Source organism: Rhinoderma darwinii, chromosome 7 (genome assembly GCF_050947455.1).
Source record: "Rhinoderma darwinii isolate aRhiDar2 chromosome 7, aRhiDar2.hap1, whole genome shotgun sequence".
NCBI lineage: Eukaryota > Metazoa > Chordata > Amphibia > Anura > Rhinodermatidae > Rhinoderma > Rhinoderma darwinii.
The window spans coordinates 125,972,978-126,000,419 of NC_134693.1; the positions used below are offsets into that span (position 1 = coordinate 125,972,978).

The 27,442-nt window shown below is 40.9% G+C and overlaps 1 protein-coding gene across 16 annotated transcripts in view; it reads right to left on the reverse strand.

The window, feature by feature from the left end:
- CADPS (calcium dependent secretion activator) overlaps positions 1-27,442 on the reverse strand; it is a 357,994-nt gene that overhangs the window by 172,662 nt on the left and 157,890 nt on the right. For all 16 annotated transcript variants that reach the window (XM_075833970.1, XM_075833961.1, XM_075833967.1 and 13 more), the window contains exons 4-6: positions 25,269-25,349; positions 23,533-23,769; positions 21,922-22,043 (exon numbers count right to left, since the gene is read on the reverse strand). In XM_075833970.1, coding sequence (XP_075690085.1) covers positions 21,922-22,043; positions 23,533-23,769; positions 25,269-25,349 — 440 coding nt within the window. The remainder of the gene's footprint in view (positions 1-21,921; positions 22,044-23,532; positions 23,770-25,268; positions 25,350-27,442) is intronic.

Consider the following 27,442-nt stretch of genomic DNA (forward strand, 5'->3'; position numbering starts at 1 on the left):
GTGGTTTCTGGTGGCCAGGGCTGCTATGGGTTGTCCGAGCCTACGTGGTCTCATGTGAGACCTGCGCCTAGTCTAAAACTCCCAGATCCCGACCTGCTGGCTTGCTGTGTCTTTTGCTGGTGCCCTAAGGACCCTGGACCCATCTAGCCATGGATTTTATCCCCGATCTCCCTTCGTCCCAGGGAAGGTTGGTGATCTGGGTAGTGGTAGACCGGTTTAGTAAAATGGCCCACTTCATTCCCCTGAAGAAATTGACCAATGACAAAGAGCTAGTTAAACACTTTATTAAACATATTTTACGTTTGCACAGGGTACCTGTTAACATTATTTCTGACAGGGGGGTCCAATTTGTATCATTGTTTTGGAGGGCGTTCTGCAAGCAGTTAGGACTAGACTTGTCCTTTTCATCGGCCTTCCTTCCAGAAACGAATGGCCAGACTGACAGGACCAATCAGTCTCTGGAACAGTTTCTCAGATGCTTCATGGCCGACGCTCAGGATAAATGGTTCCGGTTTTTGGCCCTTGCAGAATTTGCCCTCAATAATCACATCAGCACATCGTCAGGAGTTTCTCGATTCTTTGCTAATTATGGTTTTAATCCCCGGTTTTCTTCATTTTCCCCATGTGTATCAGATAACCCTGAAGTGGAGCTTCTCACTGGAAACTTGAGGGTCATCTGGGACCTGGTTCAGAGTAATCTCAGGGCAGCCCAGGACCGCCAGCGGCTTCAAGCCAATAAAAGGCGTTCGGCCAATCCTGATTTCTTGGTGGGAGATCGGGTTTGGTTATCTTCCAAGAACCTCCGCCTGAGGGTACCCTCCAGAAAGTTCGCCCCCAGGAGTATTTAGTTCAGCCTGGGGTAGTAGACCTTTGCCTGTAATTAGACTTTCCTGGTGCTTTCCCTTGTTTCAGACTCCCCTGAGCGACTTGCATTTTGACTCCTTTGTGACCCCTGACCCCAGCTGGACTCCTGACCTTTCTTTGCCTTCTGACTTTTGTTTTTTCCGCACTCTCCCAGTTTTGACCCTGTCTGCCTCACTCCGCCTTTTGCGCCCGGACTTGTTCCGTGGCGCAATTGCCCTGCCTCTCGCTCCGTGTACTTCCCAAGTTACCCTTTGTTATTTCGTACTGTCTCTGTCTTATCCGTTTGTCTGTTTCACTTGTACTAGTATAGGGAACGCCGCCCAGTTGTGCGATGTCGTTTAGGTCGGGTCGTACAAGTAGGTAGGGACAGAGGTTTGGGAAGAACAGGGACCTCGCTGTTTACCGTGTATTTGTTCGTGACAACTATATAATGTACTGAGAAAATGAAAAACATTATTTCGTTAGGTGAAATGGAAAGAATAAATCAATTCCTCCATTTCTTTGGGGTTTTGTTTTATGGTATTCCCCGTGTGTTAAAGTGACGTTAACCTTTTTCTACAGGTCAACACCATGATGGTGATACCAGATTTATATACATTTTTTATGTTTTACTACATTTACAAATTAAAAACAATTTGTTAAAAAAAAAAAGTTCTGTTTCACCATATTCTGAGACCCATCAGTTTTTTATTTTTGCATTAATTGAGCTGTGTATGGGCTTAGTTTTTGCAGGGCGATCTGAAGTTTTTATTTGTACCTTTTTGGGTTTCATACATTTTCTTGGGGAAGTGAAGTGAGCAAAAAAACAGCAATTCTGGCATCTAAGTGGCTAAATGGCGGGATGCGGGATCGGAGTTATCCCCAATCCCGGCAATTAGACAAGGGTGTCAGGTGATTATTACTTCTGACACCCTTGTCTCAGCGAGCCTCTCCATACATCTCCTCACCCATCATGAAGTACAGTCACATCATTATGGGTTAGAAAAACTGTGACAAGGAGCTGATACCTCTCCCCCCACACCACCAAACTTTTTAGTGAATGAGAGTAAAGGAGCCCATATACATTAGACAAAAGTTGACCAAACCCACCAACTATTTAAAGTATATGAGGATTGTGAATTTTGGATTTCAACATGCCCAATACTTTGTTCCCACGGGGGATAACCGCTGTCCGAGCTGAGCGTGCAGGTATATGTAGGGGTCAGATGGAATGAGTGTTTGGCCGACAGCTTTATTCTCTGTTCACATGGCTGTCAGAGACTCCTTCAGATTTAACAGGCGCTGCATGCAGATGCAACCTACGTAATGTGAACATAGTCTAAGACTGTTAGTACTTCACAAAAAAAAAAGTGACAACATCGGGTATGAAAAAATCACCTTGTACTATGCAACAGTCTAAAAATATTCAAAAATAAATCATCAAGGACTCTGGTGAATATGTATAATGATGACTTTAATTTTTCATGGTTAAAAACTTTTTCATGGTCAAGTTAATGAGCCCCATGGTGTTTGAGCCACAAGTATATAATGGTGTATAAAAGATTTTGGATCCAGAGAATATTCATCTCAGGACGTACAGCACACGACCTCATTAAATCAGTGTAGCCCTATGAGCAAAGAGATTGCTGCGCTCTATCCATAAATCTCTTAAGTCACCTTTCCTCTACGAGATGATGATGCCAACAAGAAACCGATGGTGACAGCAATTAACGGCGTGTAATTTGTCTTTTCTTCGCTCCTAATTGTTCCCACATATGGCGGAGCTTTAAGGAATTAAATGCTCCTATGCAGATTTTTTTTAACAATAATTTCCTGCTGGGATCACTATGAACCAGGATTACTTTAGCTATAATATTTAACATACAATTGAATAAAAATATTCTTATTTAAATATATATCTTCCTATTTAATGGATCTCGGAGGGTAAATTATAATACTTTGGAGGGGCTGTCTTCTATGGACAATCCCTTTTTGTTGGTAGGGTACCCTGATCATGCGCTGATTACAGGGTATCCCACGGTTGGAACACCCTGCAATAATATCCAATCTGTTTAGATGGCAGTAAGTGTTTAAATCCGCTGCAGCACCACCACAGGAGAAACAAAGCATTACACACTGCCAATTTAAATCAATGGGCTGTTTGTGTAATGTATGGACATGTTGCATCCTCCAGTGCAAAAGAGGCGCTCTTTGTAAATCATCTCCATTCTGGCTAGTAAAATGAGGATTCTGAATGGGGACGCCACTTAAAAATTGGTTTTCTTCGAACAACCCCATTAAACTTTTTTTCTGTCTTAATTACGCTCCTGGACTCTTTCCTATTGTCTTGGGGGTGCATTTTGCAAATAGATATAAAGATATAGCACACATTATCCCATGATTTGATGTGATCTATAATATAATATAACACATCAGCGTCCAGTATTAAACAAAAAAAGATCATTAGGAAGAGACCGTTATATCACTTGCTAATTATCCTCAGAGTATTCCATTGTGAATTTGTGAGTCAGAGCACTGGAAAGCTATTGCTGACATATTGCAGCATGACGCATCAATATACTGGAGAAATGTGCAGAATATATAGCATACACCAAGCAGTAGTGGACATAACTTAAGGTAGTATTACACGGCCCGACGTGGGCCGTGTAAACGAGCACTGATCGACGAGACAGCTCATTGATCGGCGCTCGTTTGCTCCATTCACAAGGAGCTAGTATGGGGAGGAGCACTCGTTACTCCAATCGCTCGTCCGCATACAGTTCTATCGTGTACACACAGGGCAATTATCGGGAACGAGCGTTCTATGAACGCTCGTTTGCCCGATAATTGGCCAGTGTAAAAGGGCCTTTACTGTAGGTTCCTCTGGCAGGCCTCATGCTTACATGGTCCAGCTTGTTTCTCAAGATAATTACATGGATGAAATTACAATCTGGCTCCTATTTCTGTAGAACTGCCTCTATAATAGCAGTGGACGGGCCTTCATGCCGGTGATCTCTCATGTTGAGATAGCCCCATTATTATAAGCTGAACAAAAGAAAGACTTCTATATTGGAGGCTCCTGATGAAGAAGGAAAGAGGGAAATGTAAGTAGTTTCATGATTTTGATGTGAGGGCTACACTCATGGACCAAGCAGCATTTACTCAATTTCCTTACTTTTTTTTTTTTTTGTAAATTTTTGGAGACATAATAAAGAGGGGGGGGGAAAGGGGTAGAGGGTACAGAAAGGAAGGGATGAGGATCACAATTTCCTTACTTTTAGTGGTTATTTCTTCATGTTTATGCTATATGCAGTACTATATTTTGACCACTAGAGGGCAATAATCTCTCGGTCTGTCAGGGTATGTTCACACAGGCTATTTTCAGCCGTTTTTCGGGCCATAAACGCCCCGAAAAATGGCTGAAAAATCGGAAGCAGAACGCCTCCAAACATCTGCCCATTGATTTCCATGTGAAATACAGCATTCTGTTTCGGCAGGGCGTTATTTTACGCCTCATTTTCAAATAATGGTGTGTAATAAGACGCCCAGTAAAAATAAGTGCATGTCACTTCTTGAGCCGTTTTTGGAGCCATTTTTCATTGACTCAAAAGAAGAACAGCTCCAAAAACGTCCGTAAAAAACGCAGCAAAAACGCTAGTTGCTTAAAAAATGGCTGAAATTCAGGAGCTGTTTTGCCTTGAAAGCAGCTCTGTATTTGCAGCCATTTTTTGTTAGGCCAGAATCACACACAAAGTTTTCATGCACTCTTGACACAAGGAGATGCTTAAGGGCATGACCATACGTGGCGGATTTCCTCCGCAACTGTCCGCATCAATGCCGCACAGAATCTGCGTTGCAGATTCTGCTGCGGATCTGCACAAAATGTGCAGTAAATTGATGCGGACTAGCTGCTGCGGACTGCGGTAAAAGTACTTCCGTTCTCCCTATCAGTGCAGGATAGAGAGAAGGGACAGCACTTTCCCTTGTGAAAGTCAAAGAAATTCATACTTACCGCCCGTTGTCTTGGTGACGCGTCCCTCCTTCGGCATCCAGCCCGACCTCCCTGGATGACGCGGCAGTCCATGTGACCGCTGCAGCCTGTTATTAGCCTGTGATTGGCTGCAGCCGTCACTTAGACTGAAACGTCATCCTGGGAGGCCGGACTGGAGACAGAAGCAGGGAGTTCTCGGTAAGTATGAACTTCATTTTTTTTTACAGATAGATGTATATTGGGATTGGTAGTCACTGTCCCGGGTGCAGAAACAGTTACTGCCGATCGCTTAACTCTTTCAGCACCCTGGACAGTGACTATTTACTGACGTCTCCTAGCAACGCTCCCGTCATTACGGGAGCCCCATTGACTTCCTCAGTCTGGCTGTAGACCTAGAAATACATAGGTCCAGCCAGAATGAAGAAATGTCAAGTTAAAAAAGCAAGACGCATCCGCAGCACACATAACATGTGCATGACAGCTGCGGACTTCATTGCGGAAATTAGAATCTCCATTGAAGTCAATGGAGAAATTCCGCCATGAGTCCGCCACTGCTCCGCAACAGACAGAGCATGCTGCGGACACCAAATTCCGCTCCGCAGCCTATGCTCCGCAGCGGAATTTTACGCCTCGTCTAAACGAACACTGCTAAATTAAAGTGTAAGTCAATGGACAAACGGCTCCGCTGCGGATTAACGCTGCGGAGTGTCCGCAGCGGAATTTAAGTGAAATTCCGCCACGTGTGAACCCAGCCTTAGACTTTTCTTTATACCTTTCATTCCGTTTGGATCCACTTCTGCCGTTAGCTAAAAAAAACTACCACAAAAACGGCATCAAACCTGCGTGTGATCCTGGCCTAAAAGAGACTGATTCATCTCCTTTCTTTTTTTCCCACTCCTGTGTTTGGCTAAAAAAACTGTGCCAAAAACTCCATCAAAACTCCATGTGTGATCCTGGTCTTAGGATAGATTCACACACCGCATCTAAAGTTTTTTGGTGACTTTTCTTTATGTTTGCAGCATTTTGTTTAATTCTTTTTGCCCAAAAATGCTGTCGCCAGGTGTTATTTTAAAGATTCTCTATCACCAGTTTATAACTTCCCTACCTCCTACCTAATCTAATAGGCGCTTTGAAGTTGATAACTACTGGGGTTGTTTTTTTTGTGTTTTTTTTTTAAAAAAAAAACGTTTATTATTGACAAAGTTATGAACATTTTTCGATTTTTGCAAATTTTTTTTAAATGCCCAACTGGCCGTTTTTTTTTTCTATTCACCAAGTGGGCATTGTATAGAAAAGTGTATGACGCTGACCAATCAGCGTCATACACTTCTCTTCATTCCAGCACAGCTTGATTCGCGAGATCACGCTGTGATGTCACTTCCTCCCGCAGATCCTTCACCGGAGCGACGTAAGACTAAACAGACATCGCCTCCAGCCGCGCCAGGATGTTTATCCGAATACTCCGAGTACTCCGATACTTCTCTATAGTGAATGGCAATATGTCTACCCAGTTTTATTACAGACTTACATATGTCTTAAACACAAGCCCACTATATCAGGGAAAACTACATTCAGTTTTTCTGCTCTGCTACCAAGATCCAGGCTGTTTCCGAAAGCAACACCAGCACAAGATTTATTATTCAGATTATTGCACATAAACAATGATAAGGATATAGACATTATATAGGGAAGACCCCCTACTCAAGACCCTTTTTCCTATTAACCAGAGTAGAGAGCTGTGAGTAAACAGTAGCTATCGGTCTGGAGGACTTGAGCCATCCATGTATTACACTTGAATGGCCACATGTAATACTACATTTCCCCAGCAGTCGTCGCTGCAGGAAATATGTCTATTATCCGATTCCCGCAATAACCTAAATCTGAAAAAGGTCAATCCCTTGATCTACGGCAGAATTATGTGACATATTCACCGGTATGAACTTTATAAACAAAAACCATTTTACACTCAATGCAACTCCGACATTTGACATTCCACTGTAATTCATGCATTGATTATATTTTGCTGGGGGTGCCCAAGATTCGTGACCCCTAATATCACTAGATAAAAGCAGTAGCAGTGCTAGGAGAGCTCCATGCCCCTTTAACTCCACTCTGCTTTTTTTTGTAGGACCGGAGGACTCATGGTCATCTATAATGGGGCACGTTTTCTCCGAAAAAAAACAAAACCCAAACGTAACCATCAGGAGCTGAAGGGGAACAACGCTGATCTAGAGCCACAGTTACTGTGTTCTAGCGAGCGATAGTTATCACAGTGGTTGTACCCCCACTGACCGAACATTGGTGCCATATCCTAGTGACGAGCCATCACTTTCTTTAGTGAGATAGCCCCTTTAAGTAGGTTTAATTTAAATTGGGTTTTCAATGGGGTTGAGGTCAGGTCAGGTTCTCCTACATCAAAGGCAGAACTATTTGTTATGGACCTCGCTTTGTGCATGGTGCATTGTCGTCTTGGTATAGTAAAGAGCGTTCTCCGAAGGGTTGCCACAAAGTTAGTAGCATACAATTCTCTAGAGTAGGATTGTATGGTGTAGCATTATGGGTAGCCTTCTCTGAGCCCAGTCCAATCCATGAGCCAATACCATTATCCTTCTTCCATTCAATTTGGCACTTCTCATGTTGGCACTACGATGTGTTCTCCTGGAATCGTCCAAGTGATTCATCCATCAGACTGCCAGTATGTTTCATCATCCGGAGTCCAGTTGCCACTGTTTCCACTTCTCCAGAGTCCAGTTGCGACATGCTTTACACCACTCCTGCTGACGCTTGGCATTGCACATGGTGGTCTCAAGCTTGTGTGCAGCCTCCTGACATTGGAAACCCAATACATGAAACCCAGTTCTACTCACACTCGCTTTACCAGACATTAATAATCAGTGTTAGAACATTTGCTTTGCTTTACTTATTAATATCTTAAGGGGAAAACATCTTTTCCCATTGAAGTTCATCTGTATTATTCAGTATTTAGCACTTAGAAGTTGTGTTTCAGCATTTCACAATGGGGTAACAAGCAGCTGATAACAGAGTAAACTAGTATTACTTCCAGTCAGACAAGTCTAGGGCAGTATTAGAAGTAAAAATAGAAGTACAATGTAATTATCCCTAGGAAGCCATATGGATCAGTGAGATGTAAATCTTGACTACCAAGACTGACTGTGATCTTACATGAGATTAAAGCTTTACAAATCTAATGAGCAAGTTGTATAATGTATAGACTATAGGCATGAGGAACAGGGGATATTTTCATATAGACCATATGGTCATGTATTAAGCTTAACCTCTAATATTAACTACCAATCTCAAGGGTCTTGTGTTACCTTCCTTCTCAGAATGTAGCATTGACTAACACGTGGATAATGGGATGAATAAATATATATATATGTGTATATATATATATATATACACATATATATATATATATATATATATATATATATATATATATATATATACATATATATATATAGCAATCCCAAAAATAGGCAATCCAAAAGATAGGCAGCACTCCGTAGTTGAAAGTGTAAAAAATAAGGGTACTTTGTTGAACCATGTGCCACATGGGGCAATAAAGTACCCTTATTTTTTACACTCTCAACTACGGTGTGCTGCCTATTTTTTGGATTGCTGTATAGTTGGGACCTTGGTCTGTTCCCCAGGGCTTGCACCCACAATTTACCGATGCTGCTGGATCTTTTGTTTATATATATATAAATTAAAATAGACTAGTATATATATCTTTTTTTTTATATGTATATATATATATATATATATATATACATATGTATATTTATATATATATATATATATATATATATATATATATATATATATATATATATATATATATATGCACACACACACACACACACCCTTTACTGTGAAACCAATAATAAGCTTGCTGCTTGTATTTAGTGCGCACTACATTAATATTTATAAAAGGTAAACACCTCCCATATAATGAACCCTACATGTGCTCATAAAGATACCTCTTCTCTTAGTCTGCTCAGTTTGTGCTGCAGAGCTGAACTTCCTGCTCTAAGCAGGAACAAGAAGTTACAACCAGAGTGAGCCATTTTGGAGGCTATGAGGGACTGTCTCTGGTCACCCAGTCACCCGCCTCTACACAATTATATACAGACTCTTCACCTCCTTTCTCTCCATCTCTGTCAGTCCTGTGTATGATATTCTTGGGGTAATGATGTTCTGTCCGTTGGATCTACATAAAACAGTGTACAAGGAAAAAGCCAGCACGCTGGTGTAGGAATGTCCACATGCCAACCAAGATGAGCTAGCACTTTATCCCCTTAGGGTAGGTCCACACAGGAGCTGTGGATTTTACCTGCGGATTTGCGCAGAAAAATCGGCAGAGGATTAGGCCCCATTCATATGTTTGTGCTATCCGCCGAGCGTATAAGTTGAAAATGTATACAAACGTGTACCATTTTCTGTTTACGTCTGTGTTATTTATAGCGTGTACGTTTAGTGTATACTCATATGTCGGTATACGTTTCTGTCAGTTTTTTTGTCAGTTTTTTACCTAAAAAAAAGTATAAATTTTTTTCTTAAAGTGAACAATGCTGGAAAAAAAAAAGGAGATGCATTAACTGTATGTAAATGGATACAAACATATAGCATTATGTTTGGAAATGTGATCCATTGAGATCAATGGTAAAAAAAAACACGTTACGTCGCGTATACCTTTTTTTGAAGTACAGAATAACGTAGCAGATTACGCTTTTCACTACTTTGAAGTATCCCAATGTAAACCATGAAAAACATAGACCAAACGGATGCTATTTTGGTCTACGTTTGACCCATTATAGTCTATGAATATGCTGAGCTATACGTTTCAATAATTTTTTAGCATTTAAAAACGTATACACTCAACGGATAGCACAAACGCGATGTGAATGGCGCCTTAAAGTGACAGGCAAATGGATGCGATTTTACAAGTATCATTTACACACTGCTGAATTTTTCCACACGGAAATTGAACTGCGGTGCGGATTTAACAATTTACGTTGCGGAAGGAGCACAGATTTGTTGCGGGTTTTCTCCATTGAATTTAATTGGGATGAAAAAATTCCGATCTGCAGCTAATGTAATGTTACGGGTTTCGCTGCAGATTATCTGCGGATCCACAGCAAAATCCACAACTGTGGATTTCAAAATAATTTACTTTTTTTCCGCAGGAAAATCTGCACATTTTGTGCAGATTTGTCTTTGCCATTTCCCGAGGGATTCTTGGTCACATTTGCTGTGAAATTATCCGCAGCAAATCGGATCCATGTGGACCTGGCCTTAGGGTTTCCATTTAATTTTAAAAAAAAGGTTGGTGTCAATAAAAATACCATATACATGAGAGACGGGAGGAGGGGGCTTCTCATAACAACAGGGCTTATGTCTTATTTATTATAAAATGCTTTTATTCAGGGACTCTAGAAGTTCATCATCTCAGTGTTGTACTGTTCTAACCAGGCAAAACAAACATTTATCTTACTTACTTACATACTGTAGATGCACGCTGTCACCACTAGGTGGCAGCATTTGTCTTAATATGACCATGAGTGTTCCGTATATTTTAAAATGTCTAAGTAGCGCAGCGTGAGGCCGGATTCACACGAGCGCGCGCGTTTGCGCGCGCAAAAAAACGCTGCGTTTTGCGGCGCAAAAGATCCGTGTGTCATCACATATGGTGCGCGACTGCGTGATTTTCTCGCAGCCGGCATCATTATGACACTCTGTTTTTATGTTTACAAATAGAAAAGCACGTGGTGCTTTTCTGTTTTCATTCATAGTTTTTACTACTGTAGCGCGCATCACGCGCGGCACCCGGAAGTGCTTCCATGTGCCGAGCGCGATTTGCACGCACCCATTGACTTCAATGGGTGCGTGCAGCGCGAAACACGGGCAAATATAGGACATGTCGTGAGTTTTACGCAGCGGATACACGCTGCCTGAAAATGACAGACTGTCTGAACGGCCCCATTGACTAACCTAGGTCCGTGTGACACGTGTGAAAATCACACGCGTCGCACGGACGTATTATACGTTCGTCTGAATAAGCCCTAAATGGGATAAATCACTACGAATGATCAGATATTTATTTTATTTTTTTCTTGGGTAGAGACAAATCCTACTGTTTTTAAAAATAAAAAGACACAGAAGCCAATCAGACACAAAGAGAGACAAAACCATAAAACCTCAGCTGACAACTGATTTTCAGAAACCTTTTGCTGCTGAGCCAGTGTATCTAAGCCATTTCGATGTGATACACTCGCAGAGATCCAAACAACACATTTTCACTCATTAACCCCTTAGTGTCTAAGCCTGTTTTGGCCTTAAGGACCAGCCCCATTTTTGCAAATCTGACATGTGTCAGTTTATGTGGTAATAACTCCAGAATGCTTTTACCTATCCAAGCGATTCTGGGATTGTTTTCTCGTGACATGTTGTACTTTATGATACTAAAAAAAATTTGTCATTAAATTCAATATTTATTTGTAAGAAACGCCAAGATTTAGAGAAAATTAGCAAAAATTAGCATTTTTCTAAATTTTAATGTATTTACTTGTAAAACAGATAGTAATACCACACAAAAGACATACTAGTTTATATTTCCCATATGTGTACTTTATGTTTGCGTCATTTTTTGAACATTCTTTTATTTTTCTAGGACGTTACAAGGCTTAGAACTTTAGCAGCAATTTCTCATATTTTCAAGAAAATTTCAAAAGGCTATTTTTTCAGGGACCAGTTCAGTTCTGAAATGGCTTTGAGGGCCTTATATATTAGAAAGTCACCATAAATCACCCCATTTTGAAAACTGCACCCATCAAAGTATTCAAAACAGCATTCACAAAGTATTTTAGCCCTTTAGGCGTTTCACAAGAATTAAAGCAAAGTAGAGGTAAAATTTACAAATTTCATTTTTTTTCTTCAAAAATTCATTTGTAATAATTTTTTTCTGTACCACAGAAGGTTTTACCCAAGAAATGCAACTCAATATTTATTGCCCAGATTCTGCAGTTTTTAGAAATACCCCACATGTGGCCCTAGCGCGGTCATGGACTGAAACACAGGCCTCAGAAGCAAAGGAGCACCTAGTGGATTTTGGGCCTCTATTTTATTAGAATATATTTTAGGCACCATGTCAGGTGTGAGGAGGCCTTGTGCTGCCAAAACAGTGGAAACACCCCAAAAGTGACCCCATTTTGGAAACTATACCCCTCAAGGAATTTATCTATGGGTATAGTTAGCATTTTGAACCCACAGTTTTTTTGCTAAATTTATTTGAATTAGTATGTGAAGGTGAAAATCTACTTTTTTTGTGAAAAAATTAGGAAATTTTAAATTTTTACAAGGAATAAAGTAGAAAAAACACCCCAACATATGTAAAGCAATGTCTTCCGATTATAGCAATACCCCATATGTGGTAATAAATTGCTGTTTGGACCCACAGCAGGCCTCAGAAGAGAAGGAGCACCATTTGGATTTTGGATTTCTGATTTTGCTGGAATAGTTTTCAGTGCCGTGTCGCGTTTGCAATGCACTGGAGGGAAGAAAACCGTGGAAACCCCCCAATAGTGACCCCATTTTGGAAACTATACCCGTCAAGGAATTTATCTATGGGTATAGTTAGCATTTTGAACCCACAGTTTTTTTGCTAAATTTATTTGAATTAGTATGTGAAGATGAAAATCTACTTTTTTTCTGAAAAAAGGTAGCCATTTTTAATTTTTACAAGGAATAAAGGAGAAAAAGCGCCCCAACATTTGTAAAACAATTTCTCCTGATTACGTAAATACCCCATATGTGGTAATAAACTACTGTTTGGACCCACACCGGGGCTTAGAAGGGAAGGAGCGCTATTTGGCTTTTGGAGCTCAAATTTAGCTGGAATGTTTTTGGGTGTCATGTCGAATTTGCAAAGCCCCTGAGAGACCGAAACAGTGGAAGCCCACCAAAAGTAACCCCATTTGGGAAACTACACCACTTAAGGAATCTATCTAGGGGTATAGCGAGCATTTAGGCCCCACACGTCTTTTGCAGAATTTATTAGAATTAGGCCGTGAAAATTAATATCAACATTATTTCCACTAAAATGTTGAATTTTTTCAATTTCACAAAGGATAAACGAGAAAAAGCACCCCAACGTTTGTAAAGCAATTTCTCCCGAGTACGGCAATACCCCACATGTGGTCATAAATGTTTTTTCATTAGAAAGTAATTAACCCTTTACGAACTGATTCATGTTTTGCTTTTTAGTTTTTCCTCCCCGCTTTCCAAGAGCCACTACTTTTTTATTTTTCTGTCAATAGAGCGGTGTGGGGGCTTATTTTTTGCGGGACGAGCTGTCGTTTTTATTGGTACCATTTTTTGGTACGATGCCATATCGGTGGACATAAACGGCTGTTTGGGCACGCTGTAGGGCTCAGAAGGGAGGGACGCCATTTGGCTTTTGGAGCGCATATTTTGCTTGGTAGTAGCTCTGGCGTTTTGCTGGTATTTCAGTTTATAATGTTGGGGCACATGTAGGCTGGGCAAAGTACATCAGGGGCATAATAAGAGGGTATAATAATGGTTGTAAATAAATAATAACCCACAGATATGTGGCCAGTGTCGCACTGATAAATGGTGCCCGATCTTATCCACTTTTGGAACACTCTGCACATTTTGCATCGCCATAATCTGGGAGCCTGAACTTTTTTTATTTTTTCACCACCGGAGCCGTGTGAGGGCTTATTTGTTGCGGGACAATCTGTAATTTTCATTGGTACCATTTTAGCGTACATGCGATTTTGTTGATCACTTTTTATTCAATTTTTCGGCAAGCCAGGTGACCAAAAACCATCAATTCTGACAATGATTTTTATTTATTTTTGACGGCGTTTACCCTGGGCTATAAATGACTATTATACTTTATTCTGCGGGTCGGTACGATTACGGCGATACCATATGTATATAGGGTTTTTTATATTTTGCAGCGTTTGAGCAATAAAATAACTTATTTAGAAAATAAATGTATTTTCTGTCACCATATTCTGAGAGCCATAACTTTTTTATTTTTCAGTCAAAAAAGCTGTGTAATGGCTTGTTTTTTGCGGGACGGGTTGTAGTTTGTATGGGTACTATTTTGGCGTACATGCGACTTTTTGATCACTTTTTATTACATATTTTGTGAGGGGTGGTGACCAAAAAATAGTGATTCTGGCATTGTTTTTCGTTTTGTTTTTTTGCGTGGTTCACTGTGCGGGAAAAATAATATTATAGTTTTATAGTTGGGGTCGTTACGAACGCGGTGATACCAAATATGTGTACTTTTTTAACGTGTTCATTTTTTTCTATAATAAAAGTCTTATTATAGGAAAAAAAAGCATTTATTGTTTATAGAACTTATAACTTTTATTTTTACACTTTTTTTAAAACATTTTTATTCTTTTTTTTACTTTTTTCACTTGTCCCACTAGGGGACACTTAGACTTGCAGCTCTGATCGCTGCTGGAATACATTACACTACACACGTAGTGTAATGCATTTCAACTGTCATTGTGACGTGACTGTCACACTGACAGGAAGCCTACGACGACCACCCTCGGGGTGGTCCTCATAGGCTTCTGTACATGGCGAACCCGGAAGCCATTGTCTGGCGTCCGGTTGCCATGGGTACCATCGCCAGCCCCCGTGATTTCACATGGGGGCTGCCGATCGGCGCTAAAGACCTTAATTCTGGCGTTCAAAATCGAGTGCCGCAATTAAGGGGTTAACTGCCGATATCAGCGGCGACAGGCCGCTGATCGGCAACGGGGAGAGCAGGGCTGACACCCTGCACAGTTAACCGCCGCTGCGGTGTAGCGCCGCGCGGCGGTTAACTGTCAAAGCACTGCCGTAACTGTACGTCAAGGTGCGCGAACTTACTGCTCACCATGACGTACAGTTACGTCATGGTGCGTTAAGGGGTTAAAGGGTTAAAGAAACTCTGTCACCACATTATAAGTGCCCTATCTCCTACATAAGGAGATCGGCGCTATAATGTAGGTGACAGTAATGCTTTTTATTTTAAAAAAACCGATCTGTTTTCAGCACTTTATTGGCGCGATTTTAGATTTATGCTAATGAGTTGCTTAATGCCCAAGTGGGCGTGTTTTACTATTGACCAAGTGGGCGTTGTACAGAGGAGTGTATGACGCTGACCAATCAGTGACCAATCAGCATCATACACTTCTCTCCATTCATTTAGTCAGCGATTAGGGATCCTGTTAGATCCTTATGTGCTGTCTTATACTAACACATTAACAATACTGAAGTGTTTAGACAGTGAATAGACATTCCACGGGATGTCTATTCACAATCTCTGCACTTCGTTACTCTGTCTGTGGTAGTTACAGCAGAGGACGTGTAATCTCGCGAGATTACGCGGTAAATGAGAGGTTACAACGAGATTACGCTTCCTCTGCTGTAACTACCATAGAAACAGTAACGAACTGCAGAGATTGTGAATAGACATCCCGTGGAATGTCTATTCACTGTCTAAACACTTCAGTATTGTTAATGTGTTAGTATAAGACAGCACATAGCGATCTAAAAGAATCCCTATGCGATGCCTAAATGAATGGAGAGGAGTGCATGATGCTGATTGGTCAGCGTCATACACTTCTCTGTACAACGCCCACTTGGTCTAAAGTAAAAACACGCCCACTTGGGCATTAAGCAACTCATTAGCATAAATCTAAAATCGCTAATAAAGTGGTGAAAACAGATCGTTTTTTTAAAAATAAAAAGTACAGCTGTCACCTACATTATAGCGCCGATCTCCTTATGTAGGCGATAGGGCACTTATAATGTGGTGACAGAGCCTCTTTAATGGTGTGGCTCTATCAATCTATCTATCTATCTATCTATCTATCTATCTATCTATCTATCTATCTATCTATCTATCTCTCTCTCTCTCTCTCTCTCTCTCTCTCTCTCTCTCTCTCTCTCTCTCTCTCTCTCTATCTATCTATCTATCTATCTATCTATCTCTCCATCCATCCATCTGTCCATCTATCCGTATTATATTTTTTTACCATATTATAAGTGATTCATTCTAATATTGTCAGTGGATAAATCCTTCCTTCCTGAGCGGTCTATAAATAAACCACCTTGAGTCTCAATGTCATTGTCATTGACATACAGGACAGGTATGCTACTGATAGACAGAGGAGATCCATTATAAGGTCAGTTCACTAATGGATTAACTGAATTCAGAATACAATGAATATAGAGAATCTGATATTATTAACCCTTTAATTCCCCATCTGTTTTGTAGTAGTTAATGGCATCTTCTCTCTCTCTCTCTTTCAAAAGTATTTTTGGTCTGTATATAATATGTTACCCCTTGTGTGATTTGTGGGAGCTCACAAGTTTCTTATAATTGTACTGTATTAACCTTTCTTAACACTGGGTGGCAGAATGCTTCCTTCCCTGCTGGTCTGGTGATATTGTATAATTACCGTGTATATACAAATGTAGTTGAGCTGAATTTGTCATTTACTTTTTGGCACTACATCATGGGTGCATTGATTTTTGTGAGAAAGGGGCTAGGTAATTGCTTTTTATGGGAGGCTATATATGCCTGGGAGCCCTCCTGACTAATTTCACTGTGCATGTTCAGTAGACTCTCCTTTGCTGAGTCAATATATACACTAGAATGGCATATAAGCAGCGTGGCCACAGGGTAGCTCAGGAATCAAATGCGGCTTGCAGACCTATTTCATTCAGCTCCTGACCCCCCAACCCCATGACTATTAAGGGTGTGTGGGATTCAGTCAGACTACCACCAGATGTGTAACTTGAAGCTCCTGGCCCTTAATGCAAAATCTGTAACAGGGCCCTCCACCAACATGTGTCGTTTATAATACTGGCATCTTCTTATATGGCAGAGGGGCCTTGAATTTCAGGCTCCAGAACTTGGGTTTGACTGCTATTTCTGCACCCCCTATAGCTGCGCTCCTGCCTGGCACCATCCTAGAACTCCACACATCTGCCATGAAGGAAATCATTCATAGATGTCTACTAGAGGGATTTCTTCAGTGCTGCCCTTTAACTGATAGGTACCTGTGAGTGACTACTGGTTGACTGCAATTAGCTGGTCACACCTGTCATATAACAAGGGGTTCTAATGAGGACTGCTCCTGTAAAGGGACACAAAAAAATTTAAAAAATAATTCCCAGCAATTCTGACCTTAATCTCCTTCTTTCCTTTGATCTCATTTGTCTCATATTACAATTACATCTGAGAAATATATAAAGACATTTCTTTGTGTCCAAGGAGCTCAGCCATGTTGCCATCCTCCGCCCCACTGTGTTGTGTCAGGTTGTGAGACAACTGGCTGCAGCAGGAGCCTTCCCTCTCTGCCCTGTCTGCAGTAGGTCAAAAAGATTGTTAAGCCCACCTCTTGGCTAAGTCCCACCCCATCAGCCAGTCCCAAGACAAACATGGAACAATGCAGCAAGTGACTAACTCCTGTGTTTTCTGCAGGATTTCTACGAGACTATTTGTTTCAGAAACGTGCAGACTGAAAAACAGTGGGGGCAAATATATCTAGTCTTCCTTTAATATAATGTGTCAGGTTTACCCCTAGTCCTATGGAAAGCCAAATTGCAAACTCATCTCTGCTACCTCTGACAAGGTGACCCACTGTCTAATATTGGTTCAATCATGACAATCTTAAAATGTAAGTGAAAATAGGTACAAACTATTTATGTAAAAACAAAAATGCTCTTTGATTGCCCTTGGTAACTAAGCTTTAGTATCTGCAGTAATTAGATTATCTTCAACAGCATCCAATAAAAAATGGCCTCAATCTTATTCGTCGTGGTAAGATTTATGGAGCACTACACAGTATGCCGCTGCCTGATATGCAGTACATGAGCCAGCGAAAGCCTCCAGAAATCAGTCAGCTTTTATGAGTCACTTTGGTAGCCGAGCCTGCAGTATATTGGCAGTTCACACATTCCCATTTAACATCAGTATTGTTCGTAAATTCTATATATTTGATCTCCCAGTGCAATGTTACAGCAACAAGCGTACTTTTCCACTGCCGTTGGCTCCTACGAGGAAATGCTGCGGGGATCTTTGAGAATTTGCCCGAGGCCTTATCAGTACAAACTTCTCATAAGGGAAACCAAGGTTGTGCCTGTGGCTCTAGAAGCAGCATCAAAATGCTGACTAATCTTTGAATATTAATCCTTCGTCTACATTGTAAATCATATCAAATAAGAACAAGCTCAGAATTCTATCTGTATCTTCTTACATTAACAGGATAGAACTGTGAAGGGACAGTTAGAGGAAGATGATGGGGAAACAAAATGAATGGTCTAAAAAGAGTTAACTGGTTTAGTAAAATACCGGATCAACGAATTCTAGGTTAAAAGTGTGGGTTTCCTCCATCAGGACCCTCTTCTATTAGTTACAGAAGTTATAAAGAGCATCTCTCTCTGGAGGACCCGCAAAACTAGTTTTCAATGGAGACTGTGTAATTCTTCCTATCATCTTAGGTGGCACTGCGTGGTAATTATACACTTGTTGGCAGGTTTACTCACAGATAACAGCTGATTGCTAAGGGTCCCTGTGATCAGCTTATTTTCAGGGGCCCTATCTAACAAAATGGGACTGCCCAAAGCAAACATTCCCTTTTATTTATAAATGGTAATACCCTTCAGGTGTTTATAAGACAAGTATATGCTGTTTCTTTCCCTTTCCTACAGAGGTTCCACTGGTGTTCCAAATGTATTTTACGGTCTTATAATGCACCAAGTACTGCTCTTTCAAGACTGAATGGGGAAAGTATCCAAAGAGCAAATTTATCCAATTACATTGCAGCCATTTTACAATTTGAACAAGTATTCATGAGATCTACCATGATTTTTTTTTTAGGAAACGTGAAAACTATTTTGAGAAAGTTTTCATAGCATTAGGACTGCCAAGACTCATCCATCACAATCCTTACATTCAATTAGATCGGTCACAACATACTTTGCTCCACCCCTGCCCAACATACTTTGCCCCACCCCTGCCCAACATAAATAATTACACAACCACCTATCTAGAAATTAAAAGTAGCTACAGCTTTAATAAATTGAATAACAGCTATTGGTCTAGGTTGATGTTCAATCCTTACCATTACTAGGAATAAGTGGCCCCAAGTTCTCGTTCCCGGTGAGAGTTGCCGGTGCCACACTTGCATACAGAAATGGCATTCAAAAAATCCAGGCTCCATACAGTCAAGTGGTCAGGGTTTCCTGGCTGACAGATTAGTATGGGTCCCTATTTTGCACTCATCAGCCTTGGGCCATGGATGTAGCTGTAGGGGGTTCAATTGCACCCATGGCCCGGGTGTCAAATAGGGCCCTCCACCACATAAGAAGATACTAGAAATATAAATGACACATGTAGGTGGGGGGCCCTGTTACAGAATTTTCACTGGGGCCCAGAAGCTTCAAGTTACACCTCCGCCTAGGCCTCTGACTACACTGCCACCTGTACTTCTCTAATGGTGGCCCTTGCACATCAACTCTCAATAGAAATGAATGGTCGCTAACAGCTCAATTAAATTTTTTATGATTTGAGAGGTCATAAAAATAAAAAAGATTCTTATGTGGCCGACCCTATCATAGGAAAACTCGTATTGTCACAAAATTGTCTTGCTGAATGTGACAACTAGGTTCCACCTGAGACCCAAGAACATTTGATACAAAATGGGTTTTTCTTTCAAAGCCTCGAGGGAATTCGTTTTACATTTTTTCTTATTTTTAGTTGCCACATTTGTCAAACTGAACACCATTGTTGACATTTTTTTATGGCTTTAATGCTCAGTTGTAACGGCTGTAATTTTAATAGACCAGACCTAGTTTTCTGTAGCCTCCGAAAAAGGGTTAAAAAGTAAAGCTATAAAATGTGGAGTTATACCGGCAATTATCTTGATTGCTGTAATTATAACAAAGTTAACCTTTTGTAAAAAGAAAACATTTTGTCATTATTAAAACCGCGCTAATTGTTTAAGTAGATTTTTATTTGTTCAAGATTGTATCAGAAAATACGGCCTGAAATCTGCACCTGTTTTTATTGCTATAAAATGTCAGCCGGGACATTTATATCGACGTGTTTCTGTTGTAAGGTTTCTCATCGTTGAGCGGATGACTCGACAGATGGAAAGTGTGTGGTTTGCTAAAGCTTATGAGTTCTCCTGTGTTATGAATCTCCCTAAACATTCAGTCCTCAGTCCTCGGTCAACTTTCTACACCGTGATGTTGACGACCTACAAAGATTTGTGACATTGGGCTATTTTCAGCAGATCGAAGACAAATATCTTACGGAATTCCTTGAGACCAACATAAAACTCTAGAATTATTTTAAGAGGAACAAATTATGCTTCAAAAAATGTATGCAAGTTGTTTGTCAAAATTTGGCTGGGTTGTAGGTAATCTTGAGTTATATATGTGCGTACAGTAAATAAGGGATGACCATAACTTATCTTTATAATATCATTTCAGCAGTACCAAGTAAGGCCTCATGCACACGACCGTAGAGGTGTGCACTGTCCTTAATTACGGCACGGAGAGCCTGAGGAATGTCATCCGCGGGCCGTCCGCAATCACGGACCGTGCACACACAAGAATGCTTTAAGTTTAATGAGTCCGGGCTCCGGCCAATGCACGGACCGTGGAAACCATGGTCATGTGCATTGGCCAATAGGATATAATCTGCCCTATACTATCCGCAATTAATGCTCCGCAATTACGGATAGCATACGGACGCAAATGTACGTGTCGTGTACATGGGGCCTAAAGCTGCAACTTGTAATGTACAAAAACTTTCCAGAAGAACTTCTAGAAGGAAGAAACCATGCTCTCATGGCTATGCTGTATCTCAATGTCTGAATCCTTAAAGGGGTTGACACATCAGAGACAACTCTTTCAGAATGGGTCCCCCGGGGCGATCAGCTGTTTGTCGTGGGTCCTGCTCCCAGCAAACAGCTAATTTTTCCGGGGGAAGCCACTGCCATCCAGGCATTTCTCCTTCAGTGGGCAAATGTAGTATTACATGGTGCCAATTAAGATGAATGCCCGTCCTTGTAAAACAAGGGCTGTTCGAATCCGCCAGAATGGAAGCCAATTGTTCTGGATCTATTATGCCCATATTCCCTAATAGGGCAAATGGACAGAGGTTGTCTTCATGAGACGAACCCTTTCAAGAACCAATAAAATACGACACCATCTGTAGACAGTCCTGTCTTGGAGTTGATGCTTCTCATCAGTACGGTGGACGTTTGGTTAGAATTGAACTTCTAAGAGTTTAATGTCACTGTTTTCGTATTACTTGAGAGGTTCTGGGATTTTACATCGATGACGTATCCTTAGGATAAGTAATTAATGAGTGATCGGTGATGGTCCCACCGTCAGCAAAACTAGGGGGGGTAGCTGCTCTAAACGAAGTACCACCTGCCCCTGCAATGCAGTACTTGTCACAGTAATGTCCTGGTGGTGGCACCACAACCAATCACACATTGATGGCTTATCGTAAGGATAGGCCATACATGTGAAATCCTCCAAAAACCTTTTTAATCAACTAAGGAAACCTATTCATCTTAATATGCGTCTTGCTAAGCTCTGCAGTATCTTTGTGGTTTCTCTCTTCCGCAATATGCTAACTAATCAGGGGAGGGGGTGCTCCCATCAGAGAGACCCAACACAGCCAATTTCTGCCATGTATACCCTCGATATGGGAATCCGTTGTTAAATTTATTAAGCATTTTATGATGAACAATCTAGTGATACGTTGTTCCCTAGGACTGGCCCAGGCTTAATCGACTTGAATGCATTGGCTCAGAAGTAGAGCATCTCTGAAATTTCGGCTGTTATGCACTTCATTTCTCTTTTCTTTAATTCGTCTAAATACAGTTATAGAAAAAATCATCTATACAGTCAATTGCTGGGGGAAAAAAAATGTATGTGTGGTGTTTCTTATCGATAATAGTCATACACATTATACGAAGGAGCCGTTTTCCCTTACGGCCAGAACTTACGTTGGTTTAGAAGCTTCTGCCTGGTCAGTCTGCAGTTTCTCCCCTCCTTCCACCTCCATAGTGCAATATACAATACGGTTCGGAGCTAGTGATTTTAATCCTTGGACTTCCATTATTACAACCTGTGGACAGTTAAGAAGATATCATTGAGAAATATTATCCAAACATATTTATTCATGAGGCTAGATTAAAGGGGCAGTCTCATGAAGACAACCCTTGTCCACATACCCTGTCCACATGGACATCATATCGGGTGGTCCCCGGCACAGGGATTCCCCTTCATGGGCTAGAACGGAGCGGCTCCCATTCTGGCGGACTCCAGCAGCCCTTATATTACAAGTACAGCCATTCATCTAAATTGTTGCCGTGTAATACTACATTTCCACTGCAGTGGCCACGGCTGGGGAAATGTCTGTCTGGCTGCAGCTTCCCCCAAAGAAATCGGGTGTTTGCCGGGTGTGTCGGGAGCAGCACATGTGGCAATTAGCTGAAAGGGGCCGCTTTCTGAAAGGGGTTGTATTAAATGAGACAAGTGAAATCTAATGGCTGCCTCTACTCTATAAAGGCAATATGTTGAGATTAAAAGAGTTTTCCTATCGTAGACAATTATGGCATAGCCACAGGATAAGGCTTAATAGTGTGATCGGTGGAGGTTCCACCTCTTGGACCTTAACTTATCAAGGAAATGTTAATCCTGGTTGTGGCCTTATCCGGTTGCTGAATGAATAGAAAAGTGTCTGTACATGTGTGCGTCTCTCCCCATTGACGTCTTCAGGAGTTTAGCAACCTTTCGAGCAAGCTTGCAGGTCTCCCAATTAGTGGGGGTCCCACCTATTAGGCATTAATGGCTGCCACTAAAAATAAGAGCTCATGCACACAAGCTTGTTACTGCACTGTACAACCTCAGAGCTGTATGAAGCCATAATATGGCACCCATATGTGTGCTTGACTTAACGTATTGTGGTGTGCTTGACTTAACGCCATCGCACAGCTCTACAGTGTCTACAGCTCCGTAGAATAGAGTCGCGGGGACTTCCATACAATATCTTCTGTTTATATGGCCCTGCCATGTGTATGCGGTCTAACGCTGACCTGCCCATTCTAATCATGTCAAATGACCTTTAACCTGTCCACTCATTCCAGAATTTACACTCTTCATAAAACATTTACCATAATTGCCCCATTGTAAGTCCAGGGTGAGCCATTTTTTTCCATTCAACAACAGAGCCAAGCGTTTAATATGGGAATTAACATTTCCTACTGACTGTGCAGTCAGCCAGAAGTCATTTCATTGCATAATGCAAGACCACGAGAACTTTGCCAAATGCATGATCGTTCTGAAATTAATTGGTACAAGCAAATCAGCTAAAATGATTAATTTTTATTACATTTACACCATCTGCCTAGTTGGGCGCCATGACCTGTGTGCTTATTGTTATAATGCAAGATAGACAAATTGCTGTCTTTGGTAGAACGTTCTTTTGAGCTGTGTTTGGAAGGAAGCAGGTCAGATATTCTCGCTGTCAATTCGCCATTATTAATACAATAAGTGGCGTCTCGGGCCGGCTATACGCCGATCAATCCATTTTTTAATCAAGTTAATGCACTTACTTCTAGACTAAAGGACAGGACAACATCGGACTTGGAAAGCTGGTTTTCATTTTCTTCCCCCATGTCTATGATCGATGTGTTATGACTGCGCTTCAGCTTCTGGAGCTTGAATTCTGATCCGCCCTTAGACACCGGCATGCTCTCCAAATTAGCCATTAACAGATTAACAGAAGACTTCAGCTCCTCAATGTACATATTTTCCATCTCCTTTGAGACAAATTTAGGAAACTTGCGTTCCTGTAAATAAGAATAATGGTTGAAGTAATGTTTGCCAAGATGTGACCATCTCCTATACCCATTGGGAGAAGTTTTAAGATTTAAAGGAGTATTACAATTTCAGCAAAAAAAGCCCATACATTGTATGTTGAAAAGTTCTTCAATTCGAAATATATTTTTTACATCGATTTTGCTCGGTTTTCAAGACCTCTGCTTGTTGTCATTGAATGAGTACCTACATTGTTTATTTCCAGACTGTTCTGGGTATGTGATGATCAAACAGTTAAATGACTCGTCACAAGACACAATTCTGAATGTACTGTATTTATTTATTTTTTTAACAAACTATGCACTTATCACATGACCAGGACAGATTTTTAGCCATTGGAAGTAGATAATGAAGGTTCTCATTGAATAACAGCAAGCAGAGATGTTGAAAACTGTGAATAATTGATACAGAAAGTATATTGAAAAATGGTATACATTTTCATCATAACATTAATCAGCTTTATTTGTATATATTGAAACTCGCATTTTAGAACCAATTTTTGAGTCAATGTTTTTGGAACCAAATATGATTTGGGCATCCACAATCTAAATCAGAGGGAATCTGGAAATTTGGACCAGAAGTGGGGTCATGAAAAACAGAATTTATTGATACGGATCATGTCAAAACTTTTAACGGCCCTGACAAAATGTTCACTAACATTTACTAATGTTGTTTAGTCCCCTGAAACCGGCCCTGAATATACGTACCTTTACAAATGTACCCTATATAAAGCCTTCATAAAACAATGGCTGGTTACAAGGGGCATCCAAAAAATGTAGTACTCACTAACAGTTATAATTGAGGCTTGTGTTGTTTTAATTAAGGCCCTTGGGCCATGACCCTTAGGCTGGGTTCACACGACCTATTTTCAGACATAAACGAGGCGTATTATGCCTCGTTTTACGTCTGAAAATAGGGCTACAATACGTCGGCAAACATCTGCCCATTCATTTGAATGGGTTTGCCGACGTACTGTGCAGACGACCTGTTATTTACGCGTCGTTGTTTGACAGCTGTCAAACGACGACGCGTAAAAATACAGCCTCGTCAAAAGAAGTGCAGGACACTTCTTTGGACGTTTTTGGAGCTGTTTTCTCATAGACTCCAATGAAAACAGCTCCAAAAACGGACGTAAAAAACACCGCGAAAACGGCGCGAAAAACGCCGCGAAAAATGTGAGTTGGTCAAAAAACGTCTGAAAAGCAGGGTCTGTTTTCCCTTGAAAACAGCTCTGGATTTTCAGACGTTTTTGGTCAGTACGTGTGCACATACCCTAATATCTCTATATTCTAAATACAACAACCAATTACAATGTTCATTGTGCCCATCCCGCTCAAAAAAGATATCCGTCTGATAGATTCGGCCTCATTTGTAGAGTGCAAATAAGAGCAATGGTTCATCAAGATTCTGTAAATAAGGAGCTTCAAAAATATACACGATTATTTGAAGTAAAGGGGAAAAAAATTCTCACCCGGGCAATTTGATCTGCCATTTGAAGACGGCCATCTAGTTCACGTCTTATCTGGGCGGCTTGTTCGTCAGGGTTGTCCAACTGTGAAAATAGAAGTAACCATAAATAACAATGTGTTTGAGACCAGTATGATGGTAATATAATAGGGGTATAGGCAGATAGTTTAATATACATTTGGCAACTATATTTTTATATTTTACTGGCCTTTTCCTGCATTTTGAAAGAACTAGGAATTTCCCCCAGGTTTTGCTCTACACACCCTAAAACCCATTAAAGCAAAAACTAACCTGTTTATACTTTGCTTAAAGGAACACTCCAGGCAAAACTAGTTATGACTAGTGAAGGCTCTGAGGGGCGGTGCATGACTAATCAACTTTTTTTTTTTTAATTCCTGATTCATGCTCCGCCCCCTCATGTACTACTCTAGGCATGTTTCAAATTTGTCTGTAGTGTTCCTTTAACATTTTCTTATTTTTGTTCAGAGTATAAGATTGTTTAAATCCCTCTCCATAGAGTAGTGTAACCATGGTAGAGGCTATCAAAAATGTGTGATCGCTGCCCTAGACCTCTATTTAAATACCCTGACCGAGGCAAAGGGGCCTGTTAATGCCCCCTCTTGCACCCAGCACCTAGGGCACATGCCCCTCCCCCAGCTACACCCCTGAGTACAACTGTAAAATATAGAGTATAATATTTACTTTCCTGCATTTTATCTTTTAGCAGAATCAAAATCAACAAAAATCTCACAAGAGCTGTTCAATCATGTTCCAGCTGGTTTGTTGGACAGGCCACTAATCGGACCATATAGGTGGCATCATTGAGCGACAATTCTATTCTCATGCACAAGTAGTGCAACACCCCCCCCCCCCCCAAAATGTATCAATAGTTATATCTTGATTTAGTACAGAGGAGTAACTTGAGGCTCCTCGGCCCCAATGCAAAATGTGTAGAGTCCCCCACCTGTCATGGGCCATTTATAATATTGGTGTCTTCCTATGTGGCAGAGGGGCATTTGGCCCGATCAGGCTCCAGGGCTTGGGTTCGGCTGTCACCTCTGCACCCCCTATAGCCACGCCCCTGATTCAACATAACCCTTGTCTTATAATAACTTGCCTACCTTCTTGATTTTAGACAAGTGAATCATCTCATGCTATTTATCCTTACTCAGACATCATCAATTAATTAAGCGCCCAACTACCCTGAACATCTTCTAAAGGTAGGACGAATTTAATTTGGCAAAAGTAAAGGACACAATGTTATTATTTTAATTATGATCCACAAATATCTCAGAACATTTTATTGACGCTCACTTTCCGGGAGATCAGCATATAGCCACAAGCTGTTCCTGCATTTATTAAAGTGTGCTTGCTGCCATATTGGCTCCAGGTAAATGAATCCCTCTTAATAGAGTAACATTATATTCCGAGGGGGATATTTATTACAGGTCTAAATTTAAACACTGCAGTAATCATTTCATGAGATGTTTAATCCTCATCATGGTTGTATGTCTCAGGCCCCTAGGGTCACTGACTTGCTACTAATTTAGACATTTTCTAATTAACAGGCAATCAATCAATTAGCGCCATACTGTGCACCACTCAGCTAAAGTAGTTGATGATATTGCTGAGGAGATCTTATCTGTCAATGTCCATCTCAAATATCTACAGGTAAAATTGTGGGACTGCTGCAGTATTGTGGCGTTTTAAGACTGTACTGGTCTTTTCTTCAGGATGTGTCCTAGGAGGAGACCTTTATGATCTCGAAATATGTCTATACCTGTGCAGTGCCCAATGAAGGCCCCTTATTATAATCTAGGGATATTTGTGGCTTTTAAACAGACTTTAACTTTGGAATACAATATGGGTGGAGCAACAGGGCCGGCCTTAGGAGTGTGCAACCTGTGCGGTCGCCCAGGGCACATCAGTCACCCATGCTAAAAGGAGCGCCTCGGATAGCCTGTCCCCCAAGGCTTGTGACCACCATAATTCTTACTATTAATTTTATAGCAGTATTGGTTAGATATTGTTAGATTGCGCTATGTACTGAGTTGTTATTTTGTCACTGTATGTTGTTATTTGAGCACTGTATGGGGGTATTTATTTAGACATTGTGTGACACTGGTGCATGGTGGTTAGCGTAGAATATTGGTTAAGGCAGAGGCTACCGCGCAGGAC